Source organism: Dipodomys merriami, unplaced genomic scaffold (genome assembly GCF_024711535.1).
Source record: "Dipodomys merriami isolate MVZ:Mamm:240054 unplaced genomic scaffold, mDipMer1.0.p SCAF_56, whole genome shotgun sequence".
Taxonomy (NCBI): domain Eukaryota; kingdom Metazoa; phylum Chordata; class Mammalia; order Rodentia; family Heteromyidae; genus Dipodomys; species Dipodomys merriami.
Window position 1 is genome coordinate 7,815,215 of NW_027206135.1, and position 16,982 is coordinate 7,832,196.

At 38.5% G+C, this 16,982-nt stretch overlaps 2 protein-coding genes across 2 annotated transcripts; both read left to right on the plus strand.

The window, feature by feature from the left end:
* The first annotated feature begins 318 nt into the window (after positions 1 to 318).
* On the plus strand, positions 319 to 1,260 carry LOC138812130 (olfactory receptor 10J3-like). Its single transcript, XM_070000055.1, has one exon. It carries the CDS (start codon positions 319 to 321, stop codon positions 1,258 to 1,260), a length of 942 nt encoding a protein of 313 aa, XP_069856156.1.
* A 12,646-nt stretch (positions 1,261 to 13,906) lies between these two features.
* LOC138812131 (olfactory receptor 10J3-like) lies at positions 13,907 to 14,848 on the plus strand. Its single transcript, XM_070000056.1, has one exon. The coding sequence runs from the start codon at positions 13,907 to 13,909 to the stop codon at positions 14,846 to 14,848; it is 942 nt and encodes a 313-aa protein (XP_069856157.1).
* Positions 14,849 to 16,982: the final 2,134 nt, after the last annotated feature.

A 16,982-nucleotide genomic window follows, 5' to 3' on the forward strand; every position in this document is an offset into this window, starting at 1 on the left:
AATCAATACTTGAAACAAAGGTAGCAATTTCCACAATTTCTTTCAACTTTTTTCTACATTTTCTCTCATCTCCATCTCAGTCCTAAAGACCTTAAGGTAATTTGCTTACTGTACCAAAAAGTGAATGGGCAAAAAAGAAGACTACTAAGTAAATGATCAACAGCTGGCCACTGATGTTCCTGGAGTCTGGAAATTTTGTTTGGATGAATACAAACTTGATTAAAGGCAGGGTCCATTCTACCCTGTTTCATGGTTCACATAGCACCCCTGGTTTTTTTTCTTCCTTTTTCCAGATTCATCAAACATATCCCTGCTACAATGTCAAAGCCCAACTCCACTTTCCTGACTGAATTCCTCTTTGAAGGTTTTTCCAACTTTCAGTGGCACCACAGGTTGACCTTCTTTGTGGTGTTCCTGACATTGTACCTGCTGACCCTGTCCGGAAACGTGATTATTGTGACCATTATTCGCTTGGACCGTCACCTGCACACTCCCATGTACTTCTTTCTGAGCATGCTCTCCATCTCTGAGACCTGCTACACTGTGACCATCATTCCACGGATGCTTTTTGGCCTCCTCAGTCCTCAGCAGACTATTTCTTTTCAGGGCTGTGCCACCCAGCTCTTCTTCTATCTAATGTTTGGTGCTAACAACTGCTTCTTGCTCACAGCCATGGGATATGATCGCTATGTGGCCATCTGCAACCCCCTAAGATACTCAGTCATCATGGGTAAGACAGCCTGTCTCTATTTGGCATCTGGGTCACTGGGAATTGGCCTGGGCATAGCGACTGTCCAGGTAACTTCTGTGTTTGGCCTGCCATTTTGTGATGGCTTTGTCATTTCTCATTTTTTCTGTGATGTGAGACCCCTGCTGAAGTTGTCCTGCACTGACACCACTGTCAATGAGATTATCACTTTGGTTATCAGTGTCTGTGTTCTTGTTTTGCCCATGTGCCTGGTGTTCATCTCTTATGTCCTCATCATCTCCACCATCCTTAAGATTGCTTCATCTGAGGGGCGGAAGAAGGCCTTTGCCACCTGTGCCTCCCACCTCACCGTGGTCATCATCCACTATGGCTGTGCTTCTATTGTCTACCTCAAGCCTAAGTCTCAGAGTTCTGTGGGACAGGACAGACTCATCTCAGTGACCTACACTGTCATCACCCCCCTGCTGAACCCTGTTGTCTATAGCCTGAGGAATAAGGAAGTCAAAGATGCTGTGCGCAGAGTCCTGGGGCTAAAAATCCTCTCTTCTTAGTCAGGGTTGTTTATTCAGTGATTTTAATGAGTTTCTAGATATGTATTGAACTCGTGAATTCTACGCTACCTTTAATTACAAGTTCAAGAAAAGAAGACTGGTTTAAATGATTGTAAAACAAGAATCTTCCTTTTGGAATAATTCTACTTCTCTGGAGCAATGAGAAAATGGATAGGCATGCACAGAAGGCAGTGGATAGCTATGCATCATTATGCTAATTATTTTCAAATACACACATACAAACTTGCACAAAGCTACACACATTTTGGGAATACTTTTAGGTCTTTACATAATTATGTGACCTATGTGAGAATACTTTTAATTTTTTTTGGGGGGGTCCGGTCGTGGAGCCTGAACTCTGGGCTTGGGCACTGTCCCTCAGCTTTTCAGCTCAAGGCTAGCGCTCTACCATTTGAGCCACTGCGCCACTTCCAGATTTTTTCTTTTTGCTTATGTGGTGCTGAGGAATCGAACCCAGGGCCTCAGGCATGCAAGGCAAGCGCTCTACCACTGAGCCACCTTCCTGGCCTACTTTTAAGTTTTTAAACAGATATGATGGCACACACACATTCCAATAGGGTTATGGAACCATCCTAATGAATAGCTTTGAATACTTCTGAGGTAGAAATCTTTATTGTTGTTGAGGGTGTCAAATTTGCAACCATTCTATTCAGTGAAGACGTACATATGCCTGTCTTCTCCAGGCTTTCGCGTGTTCTTGTTTTGATACTTGTCAAAATTGCACCATGACCAAGAAATCAAAATATTTTAAATATGTCTCTGGGTGGATACTTCTTCCCTGTCTGGAAGTATGGAATCAAATGTTTGAAAAACAATAAGCATCTGCTACACCTGAGATTCAGTTGAGTCATCCCCAATTCTGAGATGTTCAATTCAGAAAACTCAAACTGAAAGATAATGGGCTGAAAAACTGAATTTTTAAAAAATTACACTCCAGCATTAAAATAGATAAAGGCCAAGGAAAAGCAGGGCACCTTTTGAGGGTAGAACCAAGCTCTCTGAAATAATACATATATAAGCCCTATAAATTCAAGTTTTATAATGCTTATTAACAAACAAAAGAAGACTGTTGTGGTTAATTTTCAGAAGTTTCTCTTTTTTTTTTTGTCGGTCATGGGGCTTGAACTCTGGGCCTGGGTGCTATCTCTCAGCTCTAAAGCTCAAAGTGAGTGCTCTACCACTTGAGCCATAGCACCACTTGCAGTTTTCTGGTGGTTTATTGGAGATAAGAATCTCATGGACTTTCCTGTCCGGGCTGGCTTTGAACTGTGATACTCAGACCTCAGCCTCCTGAGTAGCTAGGATAACAGGCGTGAGCTACTGGCACCCAGCCAGAAGTCTTTAAATCTCCATTCAAAACAGCATTTCATGTCTGCCCCTCATAGAAGGTGGAAGTAGATGTCCGGTGCAAGGGATGATTGTCATTGTCATCCATCCGCCACTCTAAGGAACATTCAGGCACACTGCATCGAAAATTACATATGGCATCCAAAACCCACTTGATCCCATAGCATGGCCTTGTAGGGGCATGACATCATCGTGAAAGTGTCATCAAATCATCACTATGTAAATTAACACAAGCTGCTTTGGGAAAAATGGGGGGGGGTCAATGGCATGTGAACTATGATCCAGATGAAAAGATAGCTTTGTTTAAAGTTCTAGATCTTCAGAAATGTAAGCCTGTAGATTTCAAGAAATGATAGTGTTAATCCATGTCTGTGAGGATGGTCAAAACACAACTCAAGAGTATTTTCCTCAGCAAGTCCTTTAACTCCACTTCAAAGATGTTGAATAAACAAATGCCTGATAGTTCAATGAAACGCCATGTCCTCTCTGCAGATGAGTTTGGTGGGTACTGTCTACTTCCATATTGCCTTTTCAGGATCTATACATGTCTACCCCAGGGGCTAGTGAGTCTTCTTCAGGAATTCTTTCTAATGTAGCTGTTTTCTTCACTTTCATGCTGTCTTTTCTAGGAACGTTTGCTGCCAGTGATTTGTTTTTTTCAGTGCATTTCCTGTCTGGAGACATATATGAAGAGCTCTGAGGGCCATATCTCTCATGTGAGGCATCTAAGAATGTACTGTGACTGAGTCTGATTTCAGTTGGTTTTCCCACATGCTTCCTTTTTCATGCCCACGTGTAATGCTGAAAGCCTTCCATAATAATATTTCTGTGCTCAAGTCTATGTCTCAGTCCTTTTCTTGAGTTCCCTGTCTGTACAGTTGGAGAACATTCTGTATAAAGCAATAATTGACAAGACAATTGATTACATGTTTATTATATATTCTGTGTAAGAATGTAATGCCTTCACCATTAGCTTTATTAAGCTATACTTAGTGTGACTCAATTTAGTTGTGAGGAACACAGGTTCTTTTTTTAAAGAACTGATTAAAAATCTTAAAAGTCTATTTTCTCAGAATTCATTAAAAGAACTTTCTTTCTGGTATTGTGGATTTATTTCTTTTCTAGTACTTGACATGGAACCCAAACTTTGCACAGGATAGGCAAGTTTTCTACCACTAGTTTAACCCCTTAAGGCAAGAGGTCTTTTGTTTGTTCATCTTCTGAAGCTTGTGCATGAGTAGTTTCACACCAGTGCCATCCAGTGCTACTATACTGCAGAGACTGAGAGTTGGCCTCTGTTTTTCCAATTTTCAAGAAAGAAAAAGGAAAATACTTTTTAAAATGATAGTGTTTGAGGAAACATGTGCGCAATGAAAGGTTTGCCTGGGAACGCTTTGGAGGTTGATGAGGCATTACAGGAGATATGGACTCGGTAAATCACTGTGTAGACCAGGACAAATAACCTCAGGGTAAAAGAGAGCTCCACTTGCTGGGGCTGGGGTATTTAAGGAACCATGGTGCAGGTAAATCTTCTTTGCACAACAGGAAGCTTCACTTGTAGTGTTACAGGGGTGGTCTAGAGCTCATCAATTACTACTGAATGAAAAGAGGGATTAAGCATAGCCCTCTTTATGACTCAGTCTCCAAACATGTTTACTAGGTCAATCTTTGTCCCGAGTCTCCTGGAGGCAGCAAGTAGCATTTGTGCCTTTCATAGGACACAGGTAAGTAACATCTGTCTTGATTTTCAGATAACCCATCACTAACTCATGGGAACTCATAAGCACTTGTAGTGGCTAATATGGAAGAGCCAAGTTGCTTAGTATTCAAGCCTCGACCAGAATTATAGGTTTACAGATAAATCAAAGGTGTCAGATGAGGCTACATGAGTGGATCAAGGATGACTTTTTTTCATTGTCTTTATAATATACTCCTTCTCTGGCATAGGCAGAAAATGTTATGTATATACATACATATTCTAGTAAAGACTTCTTTATGAATGGCAATCCTGAAGATCCACAGCGTATTGGGGTCCTATTTGTTTGTACCACGTTCTGTCTGGAATAGAATATGAATGACTATCAAGAAACAAAGAGGAAAAAAGCAAAGGAAAAAAGCAAACTTGGAATTTAGATATACAGAAGAGCACACCAAAGGCAGTGAATAGTGTGTGCAGCATGAAATACAGCAGGTGCTACCACTGCTTGAGGGAAGACCGCTGAGCTTCTGTGCCTTGATAAGTATGACCTGTGCTGTGACTCATAGAGTATTAAGTGACCCCTGTCTGCACTGAAGGGAGCCCAGAGACCAACTTGTCCAACCTCTTTTTAGTCTATTCATAAAAAAAAATGGATAGAATCTCAGAGGCTGGCAAGTAACTGAATCCAATCCTGCAGCTAGTTAGTAGCTGTTAATTGAGTGACAAACATACATATTTTTAGGTTACAGATACATATTTAAAATATATTTTAGATATTGAAAATGAGATAGAGTCCATTTAAGCATGATGACTTGGCAAGGCTGAAAGCTGGGACCAAAGAGAAGTAAAACTCCAAAGAGAAGTCAAACTCATATAGATATGAGGTGACCAGAGCATAGATCAAATTAAAACCATAAAAGGTCATGCACCAGAATTCAGCAACAGAACTGATAAACTTGATTCTTCAAAAAAATTGCACAAGAAGGTAGCAATTGAGTATAGCCATTCATGTATACAACATATCCTGATTAGAATTACCCCCTTCCACATCCTTCACACGCCACTCCCTATTCAATTCCCCACCCATTTTATCAAGCTTCCTAGCTCCATTTTCACGTGTTTACATTGGAGTTTGTGACTGTATTCACCTGACATTTCTCTTTCCATTCATCCTGCCTCAACCTCTTCCCATTAGCTTACACACACACACACACACACACACACACACACACACACACACACACACGTGCGCTTGCACACACACACAGAGTCAAGCCATGTTGTTTCCGTTTCCTAACATTTATTTAGTTAAACTGTCTATTAATTAACATTTATAAAGCCTCTGGGCTGTTAGCAAAATAAGTTGGCTATAGTGAGTAGTACTTTGTGTACATAGGATTTCAGGTAACTTTTATTGTGTCTGGACTTGCAGTATTTCAGGTAAACTTCTAAAACTGGTATCACTGAATCATAAGGGAGTTAGTTCTATTTTTAATTCTTTGAAAAATTCCATTCTGAGTTACCTAGTGATTGCACTAATTCACATTATTACTAACAGTCTTTTAGGTTTCCTCTTTCCTTGCCAAAATTGGTTGGTATGCTTATTCTTGACTATGGCTATTCTAACTAGAGTGAGATGGACTCAGTGTTGTTTTCATTTGTAAATACAAATGGCTAAGGAGCATTTCTTCATGTGTTATTGGCCATTTGTACTTTTTCCTCTGAGAAGTGTCTGTTTTCTTTCTTTTCTGTTAAGGTGATGTACAGAGAGGTTGCAGTAAGGTAGTAAGTACATTTCTTGTCAAACTTGTTATGCCTTCCCTCATTTTTCTCCTCTTTCCCTCCCCCAATCCCCCCAAATTGTATAGATTATTTCTAACATATTATCTCATGAATATCGCTGTTGCATTGATTTATATCCTTTGCCCATATATTAATTGGATTATTGAGTCTCTGGGGAGTAATTTTTAAAATTTTTTAAAATTATCTTTAAGTAGTTGTACAAAGAGGTGCTACCTAACAAAGAAGTAATGGATTCAGTGCATCCTGATGAGTTTCACCCCTTCAACATTCTCATCCCCTTTGACCCACCCCTTCCCTTACATCTCTTTTGTGGTATATACAATGGATTGCTGACTGTATTCTTCATTTGTCTACTCTTCTTCTGTTTACCACCTCTTGTAAGTACCTATTTCCTGGTTCTTATTTTGTTGGGCTTTGACTTTGTCTTTCTAAAAATTATACTATTTGAGCTTTCCCTACAGTCTGCTATATTTCAGTTAATTCATTAGTAACCACTTGCATACCACCCAATGTATTTACTTACAGATTTATGCATACATTCTATCTGCCACAAATGAGGAAAACTATACAACCTTTGTTTCTCTGGGTCTGACTTACATCACTTAAATAATTTTCCAAGTCTTTCTATTTCCTTACAAATGGTATAAGATCATTCCTTCTGATAGATGAGTAAAATTCAATTGTGTATATATACCATATTTTCTTGATTCATTCATCCATTGAGGGGTATCTGAGCTGATTCCATATCTTGGCTATGGTGAATAGTGCTGCCATGAGCATGGTTGTGCTGTTAGTTTACTGTAACCTTGCTTATGATCTATTGGATAAATGCTCCAGAGAGGGATTGTTGGGTTATAAGATAGTTCTATGCTTAGTTTTTTGAAGAACCTCCATACTACTTTCCAGAGTAGTTGAACAAGCTTATATTCCTGTCAACAGTGTATTAAAGTTTCTTTTGACCATATCCTTGCCAGCATGTGTCATTATTTGTTTTCTTGATAATGGCCATTCTAACTGGGGTCAGGTGGAATCTCAGTGTTGTTTTGATTTGCATTGCCTTTATGGCTGAAGATGTTGAGCATTTCTTCATGTATCTATTGGTCATTTTTACTTCTTCTAAGAAGTTTCTCTTTAAGTCATTAGACTATTTATTAATTGAATTGTAGTTTTGTTTAGGGTTTAGTTTTTGAAGTTTTCCTTTTTTGAGCTCTAAGTATATTCTGGATATTAGGCCCTCATCTGATACATAGCTGCTAAAAATTTTCCCATTCTGTAGGCTTTCTTTTCAGCTTGTTGTCTATGTCTTTAGCTGTGAAGAAACTTTTAAGCTTGATGCATCCCATTTATGAAGTCTTTCTTTGCTTTGTTATGTTAGAAAGTTTTGACCTGTGCCCAGGAGCCCTAGAGAGGGCTTAATTTTTAAGCTCCTATATATTCTGGTATTTGGTCATTTGTTGGATATATGGCTGGTAAATATTCCCACTCCATTCTGTTGGTTGACATTCTAGTCAAATGAGTACATCTTTTGCTATGCAGAAACTTTGCAACATAATGTTTTCCACTTCTCAATCCCGCATTCTATTTATTGAGCGATTAGAATTTTATTCAGAAGTTATTTCTCAAACCCATAAGTTCTAGTGTTTTCCCTACTTTGTCCAATAGAAGTCTCAGTTTCAAATCTTAAATTAAAGCTTTTCATCCACTTTGAATGACAGTGATACAAAGTGAGACTTAAGGGTCCAATTTCAGTCTTCTGCATTTGGACAACCAGTTCACCCAGAACCATTGATTAAAGAGGCTATCTTTTCTTGAGCATATATTTTGAACTGTTCCACCAAAAATCAGTTAGTTGCAGTAATTTCTATGTCATCTCATCTATTTCAGTGGTCTTCAAGGCTGTTTTGTACCAGTACCAAGATGTTTCTTTTAATGTAATTTTATAGTATAATCTCAAGATTTCTTGCCTATTCAAAGCTTGTGCTTCCATACAAATTTTGAGATGGCATTTCTTTTCTCTATGCAAGAAATGACATTGGGACTTTGATGGGAATTGCAGGGAATTAGTATATTGCCTTTGGCTATATTGTGCCATGACAATTTTATTTTTTGCTGGTGCTGGGTTTGAACTCGGGGACTGGGTGTCCCTGAACTTCTCTGTGCTCAAGGCTAGTAGTGCTCTACTACTTGAGCCACAGCACCACTTCTAGCTTTTTCTGAGTAATATATGAGATAAGAGTCTCATGGGCTTTCCTACCAGGACTGGCTTTGAACTGTGATCCTCAGATCTCAGTCTCCTGAATAGCTAGGATTACAGGTGTGAGCCCCTAGCACCAAGCATGCCAATTAAAACTACTTCAAGCACCAGAGAATGGAAAAATTGTCCTTGTGTGTTCTTGAGGGCAGAGGTTCATGCTTACTGAAACTCTACATGATGGTTGTTACTTCTACTCAATCATAAAGACACATTCCACAAGGTGTCTAAAATCCCTTCCTTTGACATTGGAGAAATGGACAAAAACATGGTATGGATTCTAGCAGGACAAAAGTCAACCCTAAGAAGAAAAACTAGCTCTTTTACCCCAGAGATTGCTTGTAATAGCTTTTCCAACTCCTACTCCCAAGTGGTTCTCTCAGGATCGGGAATGAGATTCCTCAGTAACAAGATCTCCAGGCACTATGTTGTTTACGTTGTGTCTTCTGCCATTGGTCATTTGGGAATATTGAATATTATTTTGGAAAGTGATGCCCAATATTTGGGACAGAACTTTGGTACCTTATTAAGAATCTCCAATCCAGTTGTTGGCCTTTGACACAAAGAAAGCTTCTGTTAGCAGGTGGGATGATAAAAATCTGGAGGAAATTACTGTGATATTTTCGGTCCTTCACTTTGATCCCAGATACAAGAGGACTGAGATGGTCATTATTCTTTTCCTATCTAAGCAGTATGTATTATATATGGATTTCTGGGTCATGTCGAGTTTAACGATACCTACTCATAAGCATTCCTATTCCAAATCTCTGCTCAGAATACTTCTGTGACCCTGAAATACAAAAGTCCATGGACTGGTTCAGGAAAATATCATGGTGACTTAAGTATAACTTAAGTGTGACTTAAAGTGAAGTAACTAGTGGGTTTTAAATAATTTTATGACAAGCCTCTTCAAAATTTTTAGAAATATTCTATATTTATCGGTAAACAATTATACTCTATTTTTTTCAGAAGTTGAATCTCTCAGGAGCATATCCATGACTCAGTCTTCAACTCAACTCTCTGTAAGTTACAAGAAACAAATAGCTGTCTGGTGAGTGTCACTTTTATGGGTAAGGATGGGAGAAGGGGTATTACTAGAGTATACAGTAAGCTATCTCACACTGTGTAACAATCTGTAGAAGAAATGTAGTCTCTCATAATAAAGAAAATGACATTCAGGAATCTGGAAATCAGATGAATGTACAGTGTAATATAAACAAAAGAGGCATAATATTCTTGAAAGACCCTGAAAGGTGGTCAAGAACCTATGTTTGCAAACATGATTGCAAAGACCATTTCTGCCATTTTTCTTTTCTTTCCTCCAGTATAATACTTAGACTTTGTCACAACTGAACACATTAAATAGTAGATGAAACTAATTTTCTGGATAAAATCTTTTTCTGGGTAAAATTTTTGGGCTATATACATCAAACATTAGCTAAAGTTATTAAAAATAGGAAATTTTTGTTTCTAGGGAAAGTTATCAAAAGTCCATTTTTATAGGATGGGCCAAGGACAGAGCTTTTCTTTTTTCTTTCTTTCCTTCCCTTTCTCTTTCCTTTTCCTTTCCTTTACTTTCCTTCTCTTCCCTTAACTGGAGATTAGAGTTTCACAGGTTTTCTTTCCCAGGTTGGCTTTGAACTGTGACCATCAGATATTAGCTTCCTGAGCAGCTAGGATTACAGGTATCAGCCAGCAGTGACTGGTTAATTTGCTTTCTTTTATGTGTCATTTATCTGAAAGAATATAAAGGCAATACAAATTCCAAATTCAAAGACACTACCTGAATGTTGTGCATTTTGCCCATCTTTACATTCTCTATGTCCTTCTTCACTTAATTTTCTAAGGCTTCTGTGAATAACCCTGCCATTCTGTGAATAATCTGCCATTCCATTCTGTTCCCTTTACTGTTATTCAGTTAATTATTCCTGCATGGTGTTGAAGGCAAAAATAATTTCAGAGTATTTATATTTACAGTTGATCATCTTCTGGAGGAATGCTTCAAAAAGAATATCCCAGGCCACAGACATGAACAGGTACTCTTGTCAATAGAGTGTAATGAAGTGTAGTAAACAATGCCCATGAATTTCTGTGTATGCAAGTACAATGAAATTGTGATGTAACATGAAAGGAACTCGAGCCATCAACTACGATACAACAAGGATCTGGATATCATTTCTGCTAAGGTGAGATTTTTCTTACCCAAGGGAGGAGTAAAATATTGAGCAGTACCATGATAAGGATTAAAAACAGAGCTGAAATGTGTGTCTCCTTATGTGTGTCGGAATAGCATTGTAGCAGTGCATACACATGACTAAATGTTCTTAAAGAGAATGAAAAAGGCCATATGAAAACATGGAAGGTAAACTGAAAAATCTGTAAACAAATGTACTCAAAAATTTACAAATTCAGAAATATTCCCTTAAATCTCTCATTTCCAGTCCTACTCTTTTCCTCTTACAAATTTAAACTGACTCACTCATGAAAAGTAAAAAGGAAAACAACTAATGACATTTTTATACATTAATCACTTCTTTTATGTCAAAGTTCAGGTGAAATTCTTCAAGTGCATTAGCCTATCTAATATTTATGAAGTCTTTGTCTTGTGTAACTATAATCAATTACTAAATCAGTGTGAAGACTGTGCTTAACATTTTGGAGAGCTATTGAAGGAATTTATACAGTAAGCAGAAAGTGTAAAAGAACATAATGGGTACATTCAAAGGAAAGAGCTGGGGTATGGCCAACTGAAATGAGGAAAATGGTTTAGGAGCCAATCTTAGTGGCATAGGAGTAAGGATAGGTAAGGGATGTGGGTGTGGGTAGAATGTATAATGAAATTAGGACTCTTTTATTCTCAGTTTATCTCACCGACTACATACTCTACAGTTCTATCCATTTCCTGCAAAGGATACAATAATTACACTTTTCTTTATGGCTGAAAAATTCCCCATTGTATGTATGTACCACATTTTTAATATAATCATTAATATAATCATAATAGTCTAGTTCTATATCTTAGTGCTAACATAATAATGGATGTTCAGGTACCTCTCTTGTATGTGATTTACAATCTTACAATTTTTTTTTTGCTGATCTTTAGCCTTGAACTCAGAGCCTGGGTGCTGTTCCTGAACTTTTATTGCTCAAGGCTAGTTAGTGCTCTATCACTTAAGCCATAGCGCCACTTCCAGCATTTTTCTGAGTGGTTTATTGGAGATAAGAGTCTCATGGGGACTTTCCTGCCCTGGCTAGCTTTGTACCATGATCCTCAGATTCCTGAGTAGCTAGGATTACAGGCGTGAGCCACCAGCCCTTGGTGATTTACTAATTTACCAAGTTCTAATTTTAGTTTTTGGAGAATCTTCAAACTGATTTTCATGGTGACTAAAATGTCCTAAAAATATTAACAGTATGACACGATTGTAGAAGGGAAGATGCCACTTGGTGCAGGGAAGGGGAAAAGAAAGACTGACAGCAGGGTAAATAATACAGATGTATATTAAGTATGGTGGAAATAGCATAGAATGAAAGGCCCAAACTGTGTTTGAATGCAGGGTTTGAAGAGGATGAGGGGGAAACGTAAGATAAAGTTAACCAAATTGGAGAAAATTGGTAAAAAAAAAAAAATACCTTCTATGCGTTTGGTAAAGTTCACAATGAAGCCTCTTAGTGCATCTACTTGTGCTAATACACACTGAAAATTAAAATGGTATGTAGGGAAAAGAAAACAGAACAAAGGAGAGAGTTCAGCAGCTATTAACTTTGGGGTGAGTCCAAAGGGAAGGGAAACAATTTAATTAACTCTCAGTTCTGTAAATGGAGTAATGTAAAACCTGGTAAGGCACAAGGTTAAATCTGCCTGCACGAGTCTCCTGTGGTGGATTAACTGGGAACAAGATAAAAAGTAGTTGAGCAAATTCCTTTCTATCTCTAACCCAGTATACAATAAACAGAAAATGAAGCAAATTACCTGTCTGTTTTTGTTTTTTTGGTTGTTTTTTTTTTTTTTTTTTTTTTGTCGGTCGTGGGGTCTGAACTCTGGGCCTGGGTGCTGCCCCTGAGCTATTCAGCTCAAGGCTAGCACACTACCACTTGAGCCATAACACCACTTCCAGCTTTTTCTGCTTATGTGGTGCTGAGGAATTGAAGCCAGGGCCTCATGCATAAGAGGCAAGAACTCTACAATTGAGCCACCTTCCCAGCCCTACTTGTATGTTTTTATCTGAAAAAACAAAACAAAACAAAACAATGTTTTCTTTGCTGCCATACAAAGAAATATGAAGGGATGGCACCAGGCCCACTTTAATCTCTTTCTATGGCAAGAGTCAAAAACATAAGCTTACTCGTGACATTGTCTTATGCAATTATTTTTCTTGATATTATAGCACAGTTCTAACAGGGTCTATGGGAAGACTAGGTAAGGAAAATTCTCTCTTTGCTGGGATTTTAATATAACAGGTAATGGTAAGGGCTAATCTTAGGAAGGTGACAGTTTTGGGAACTGAGTTTCAGGGAACTTCTAGGACAGTAGGCCTTGAATACTGCTGCAGAGTAGAAAGAGGATGTGTTTCAGAAACCTTTCAAATCTCACTAGGTCACAGGTTGCTGAGGCCTTGAGGAATTTGAATTGAATTGAAGATCTGAAGAGCAGGGCAGATTCACTATTTTCCTTGTTCTTTACCCTGATAAATGTTACTCGCTTGTTTTGTCAGTCAAGTGTTTTAGGTACCACATATATATATATGCAGCATTTGTTCTTTTGTAATGTAGAGCCTAAGAGCCTCTAGTTTTCTCCAAGTTGTTACAAGTGGAAGAATTCTTTAAAGTTGTATTATTCTGTTATATGTATTCTCTATTCTCTGTATAAACTACATTTTCTTTATTCACTCATCTACGGATGTCTAGGTTGTTTTCATAATCTTTGTATAATACACAGTGCCTCAATAAACATGAATATACAGACACCATTTTAAGGTTGTGATTTCAATTTGAAGATATAATAGGATGCTCAAAATCACTAATGCTCCAGGAAATGGAAATCAAACCACAGGGAGATAATGCTCAACAGTAAGGATGGATTATTTTTTAAAGGTATTATCAAATAATAGCAAATGTTGAAAGGCTTGGAAAACCATTTTTTAAAAATACCTCAACATGTAAATATAGAAGTACAATATAATCTAGAAATGATAATTCTTGCATTATAATCAATAAAAATGAGGTCATTTAGCTGTTCTTACAAATGTCTTACAACTTGATCCTTATAAGCCTCCCATCTCTATCTGTGTGTTCATCCCCAGCATCCTAAGATAACCTTTCTACAGTCCCAAAGAAGAGGATGGGCATAAAAGATAATGGAAGTATTAGTTACAAATGGAATATTAATTATCTAGGATCTGGAGCCTTGCTCAAATGAACACCCTCTTCATGAAAAGTATGATCCACTCTACTCTGTTTCATGGTTCACATAGCACGTCTACTTTTGTTTTTTCCCTAGACCCTTCAAACATGTACCTGCCTCCATGTCAAAGCCAAACTCCACTTTTGTGACTGAGTTCCTTTTTGAAGGTTTCTCCAACTTTCAGTGGCACCACAGGTTGACCTTCTTTGTGGTGTTCCTGACATTGTACTTGCTGACCCTGTCCGGAAACGTGATTATTGTGACCATTATTCGCTTGGACCGTCACCTGCACACTCCCATGTACTTCTTTCTGAGCATGCTCTCCATCTCTGAGACCTGCTACACTGTGACCATCATTCCACGGATGCTTTTTGGTCTCCTCAGCCCTCAGCAGACTATTTCTTTTCAGGGCTGTGCCACCCAGCTCTTCTTCTATCTAACCTTTGGCATCAACAACTGCTTCTTGCTCACAGCCATGGGATATGATCGCTATGTGGCCATCTGCAACCCCCTAAGATACTCAGTCATCATGGGTAAGACAGCCTGTCTCTACTTGGCATCTGGGTCACTGGGAATTGGCCTGAGCATGGCCATTGTCCAGGTAACATCTGTGTTTGGCCTTCCCTTTTGTGATGGCTTTGTCATTTCTCATTTTTTCTGTGATGTGAGACCCCTGCTGAAGTTGTCCTGCACAGGCACCACTGTCAATGAGATCATCAACTTTGTTGTCAGTGTCTGTGTTCTTGTTCTGCCCATGTGCCTGGTGTTCATCTCCTATGTCCTCATCATCTCCACCATCCTTAAGATTGCTTCATCTGAGGGGCGGAAGAAGGCCTTTGCCACCTGTGCCTCCCACCTCACCGTGGTCATCATCCACTATGGCTGTGCTTCTATTGTCTACCTCAAGCCTAAGTCTCAGAGTTCTGTGGGGCAGGACAGACTCATCTCAGTGACCTACACTGTCATCACCCCCCTGCTGAACCCTGTTGTCTATAGCCTGAGGAATAAGGAAGTCAAAGATGCTGTGCGCAGAGTCCTGGGGCTAAAAAGCCTCTCTTCTTAATCAGGGTTGTTTGTTCAGACCTTCACACACACACATATACACACACACACACTCATTGAGAGAGAGAGAGAGAGAGAGAGAGAGAGAGAGAGAGAGAGAGAGAGAGAGAGAGAGAGAGAGAGAGAGAGAGAGAAATAAACAGATATGCATGTATACAAAGTTATATATTTATATCATATATAATTTATATATTTGTATTAATTTGTGCTGATTCTATGGTGCTTTTAATTATGTGTTCAAGAAATGCAGTCTAGACGAATTGAGTTCAAAAACAAGAAGCATCCTTTTGATGCAGTTCCATTTCTCTGTTTTCTTTTCTAACACAGTGAGGATGAACAGGCATATATAGGAGAAAGCATGAGTGTATGTGCATCTCTACACTACTCCCTGAGGACTGTTATACACACTGGCACAAAGCTATACATATGAAAATAGTTTCAGTTATACAAATGTAGTGATTCACAGCTTCTGATAGAATTCTAAAACATCACAACTAATGATTGTTTGATTCAGGATGTGTCTGTGTGCTCCCCAAGTAGTTGTGATATTTTAGGAAGAACTCTTCATTGTTGACGAGGTGTCAGAGGAAATATTTCAACCATTGCTGTAGCTGAGGGTCCTCTATGCCTCTCTGTCCAAGGCTTGTCTGTTTTCTTGTTTTGATACTATCTAAATTACACCACAACCCAGAATCATCAAAGCCTTGGAAATGCATTCTTGACATGAATAGATCTTCTCACCGACTGGAAGTATAGAATGAAATGTTGGAAAGCAACAAGTGAGACCATTGAGTAGGAGTGCCCAAAGTTCTGAGATGCCCATATGAGAAAACTCAGATTGGAAAGGGAGCATGCTGAACAGTTCTATTCTTTTTTAATGTTTACCACAGCATTCAAGAGAATAAAGGCCAGAAGGAGTCAAATGAAAGTAGAGTGCTTTCTGTGAGTCACACCTAAGCTCTCTGCAATAATGTTACAGATATTACAACATCTACAATTCTTACTAATGGACAGAAGACATTTGCCAACAGGAATACCCTAAACCAGCTGTCGTGAATTTTCCAAATATTCTTGAATCCTTTTAATTTTAAATCTCAGTTCAAAACATCATTTCATGTCTGCACATCACAGAAAACCAAAGTAGATGTTCTGGTGCAAGAAATGCTCTTTCGTCCTTCGCTCTGCATGGGGTGCACATGAGCACATCCAGAGCCAAACAGCTGTGGAGTAGCCAGAATCTGCTTGACCCTAAGCATAAGACTGCAGAGGCAAGCTCTCATTCGCAAGAGTCATCAGCGCATCTCTGCATAGGTTAATATTAGCTGCTTTGTAGAAAAATTTTTAAAAAAGGAAAGAAAAGAAAGACAATCTGGCATGTAAAAAAAATAATAAAAAGTTACTTTGCTCTAGTGTCTAAATTTCCATAAATGAGAGCTGATCAAGACCAATACAAGATTTTTTCCCCTAGCTGTTCTTATAAATCCAGTTCAGAGCTGTTGAATAAAGGTTTAATGGTTCAATGAAGTATAACCACATCCTTACTGAAAGGTGTGTTTAGTAGGTGTTGAAGTCTCTGCCAGGTTATATCTTCAGACTGCACCTATGCTTCCCTCAAGTCCTGGGAGACCTTGGCTCAGAGTTCTCAGTGAGTCTCCTTCAGGAAAGGTTTGTGCTAAGAAGCTTATTTTTTTTTTCATTCAATTCATCTTTTTTCAGAACCCTTTCCTCCCAATGATTTGCTTATTTCAGGGTATTTCCTAAGTTTGAGACAAATAGGAAGATCTTTTTAAGATCCAGACGTGTGAGGGATCTGAGGATTGTGCTAGGACTGCATCTCATTCAATTACCTTTTTTTTTTGTTTTCTATCTGCATTCTTCACTCAAACCCTAGTGTAATACTGAGAGCCCCTGGAATAAAACTTCCATATTCAAGCCTGTGTCTCAGTCTCTTTCTTAGGTTTCCCAAGAATCCCATTTGCAGGACAGCAATTGACATAAGACAACTGATTAATTTTTATCCATGAAAAACTCAGTAAGAGAAGGTTAGTTGTTGCTCATTTTAATTTTTAAAAAATTATTTAGTTATGTTTATTAAGCTCTGATTATGACTCAATTTTCTTGCCAGTACTAGAAAT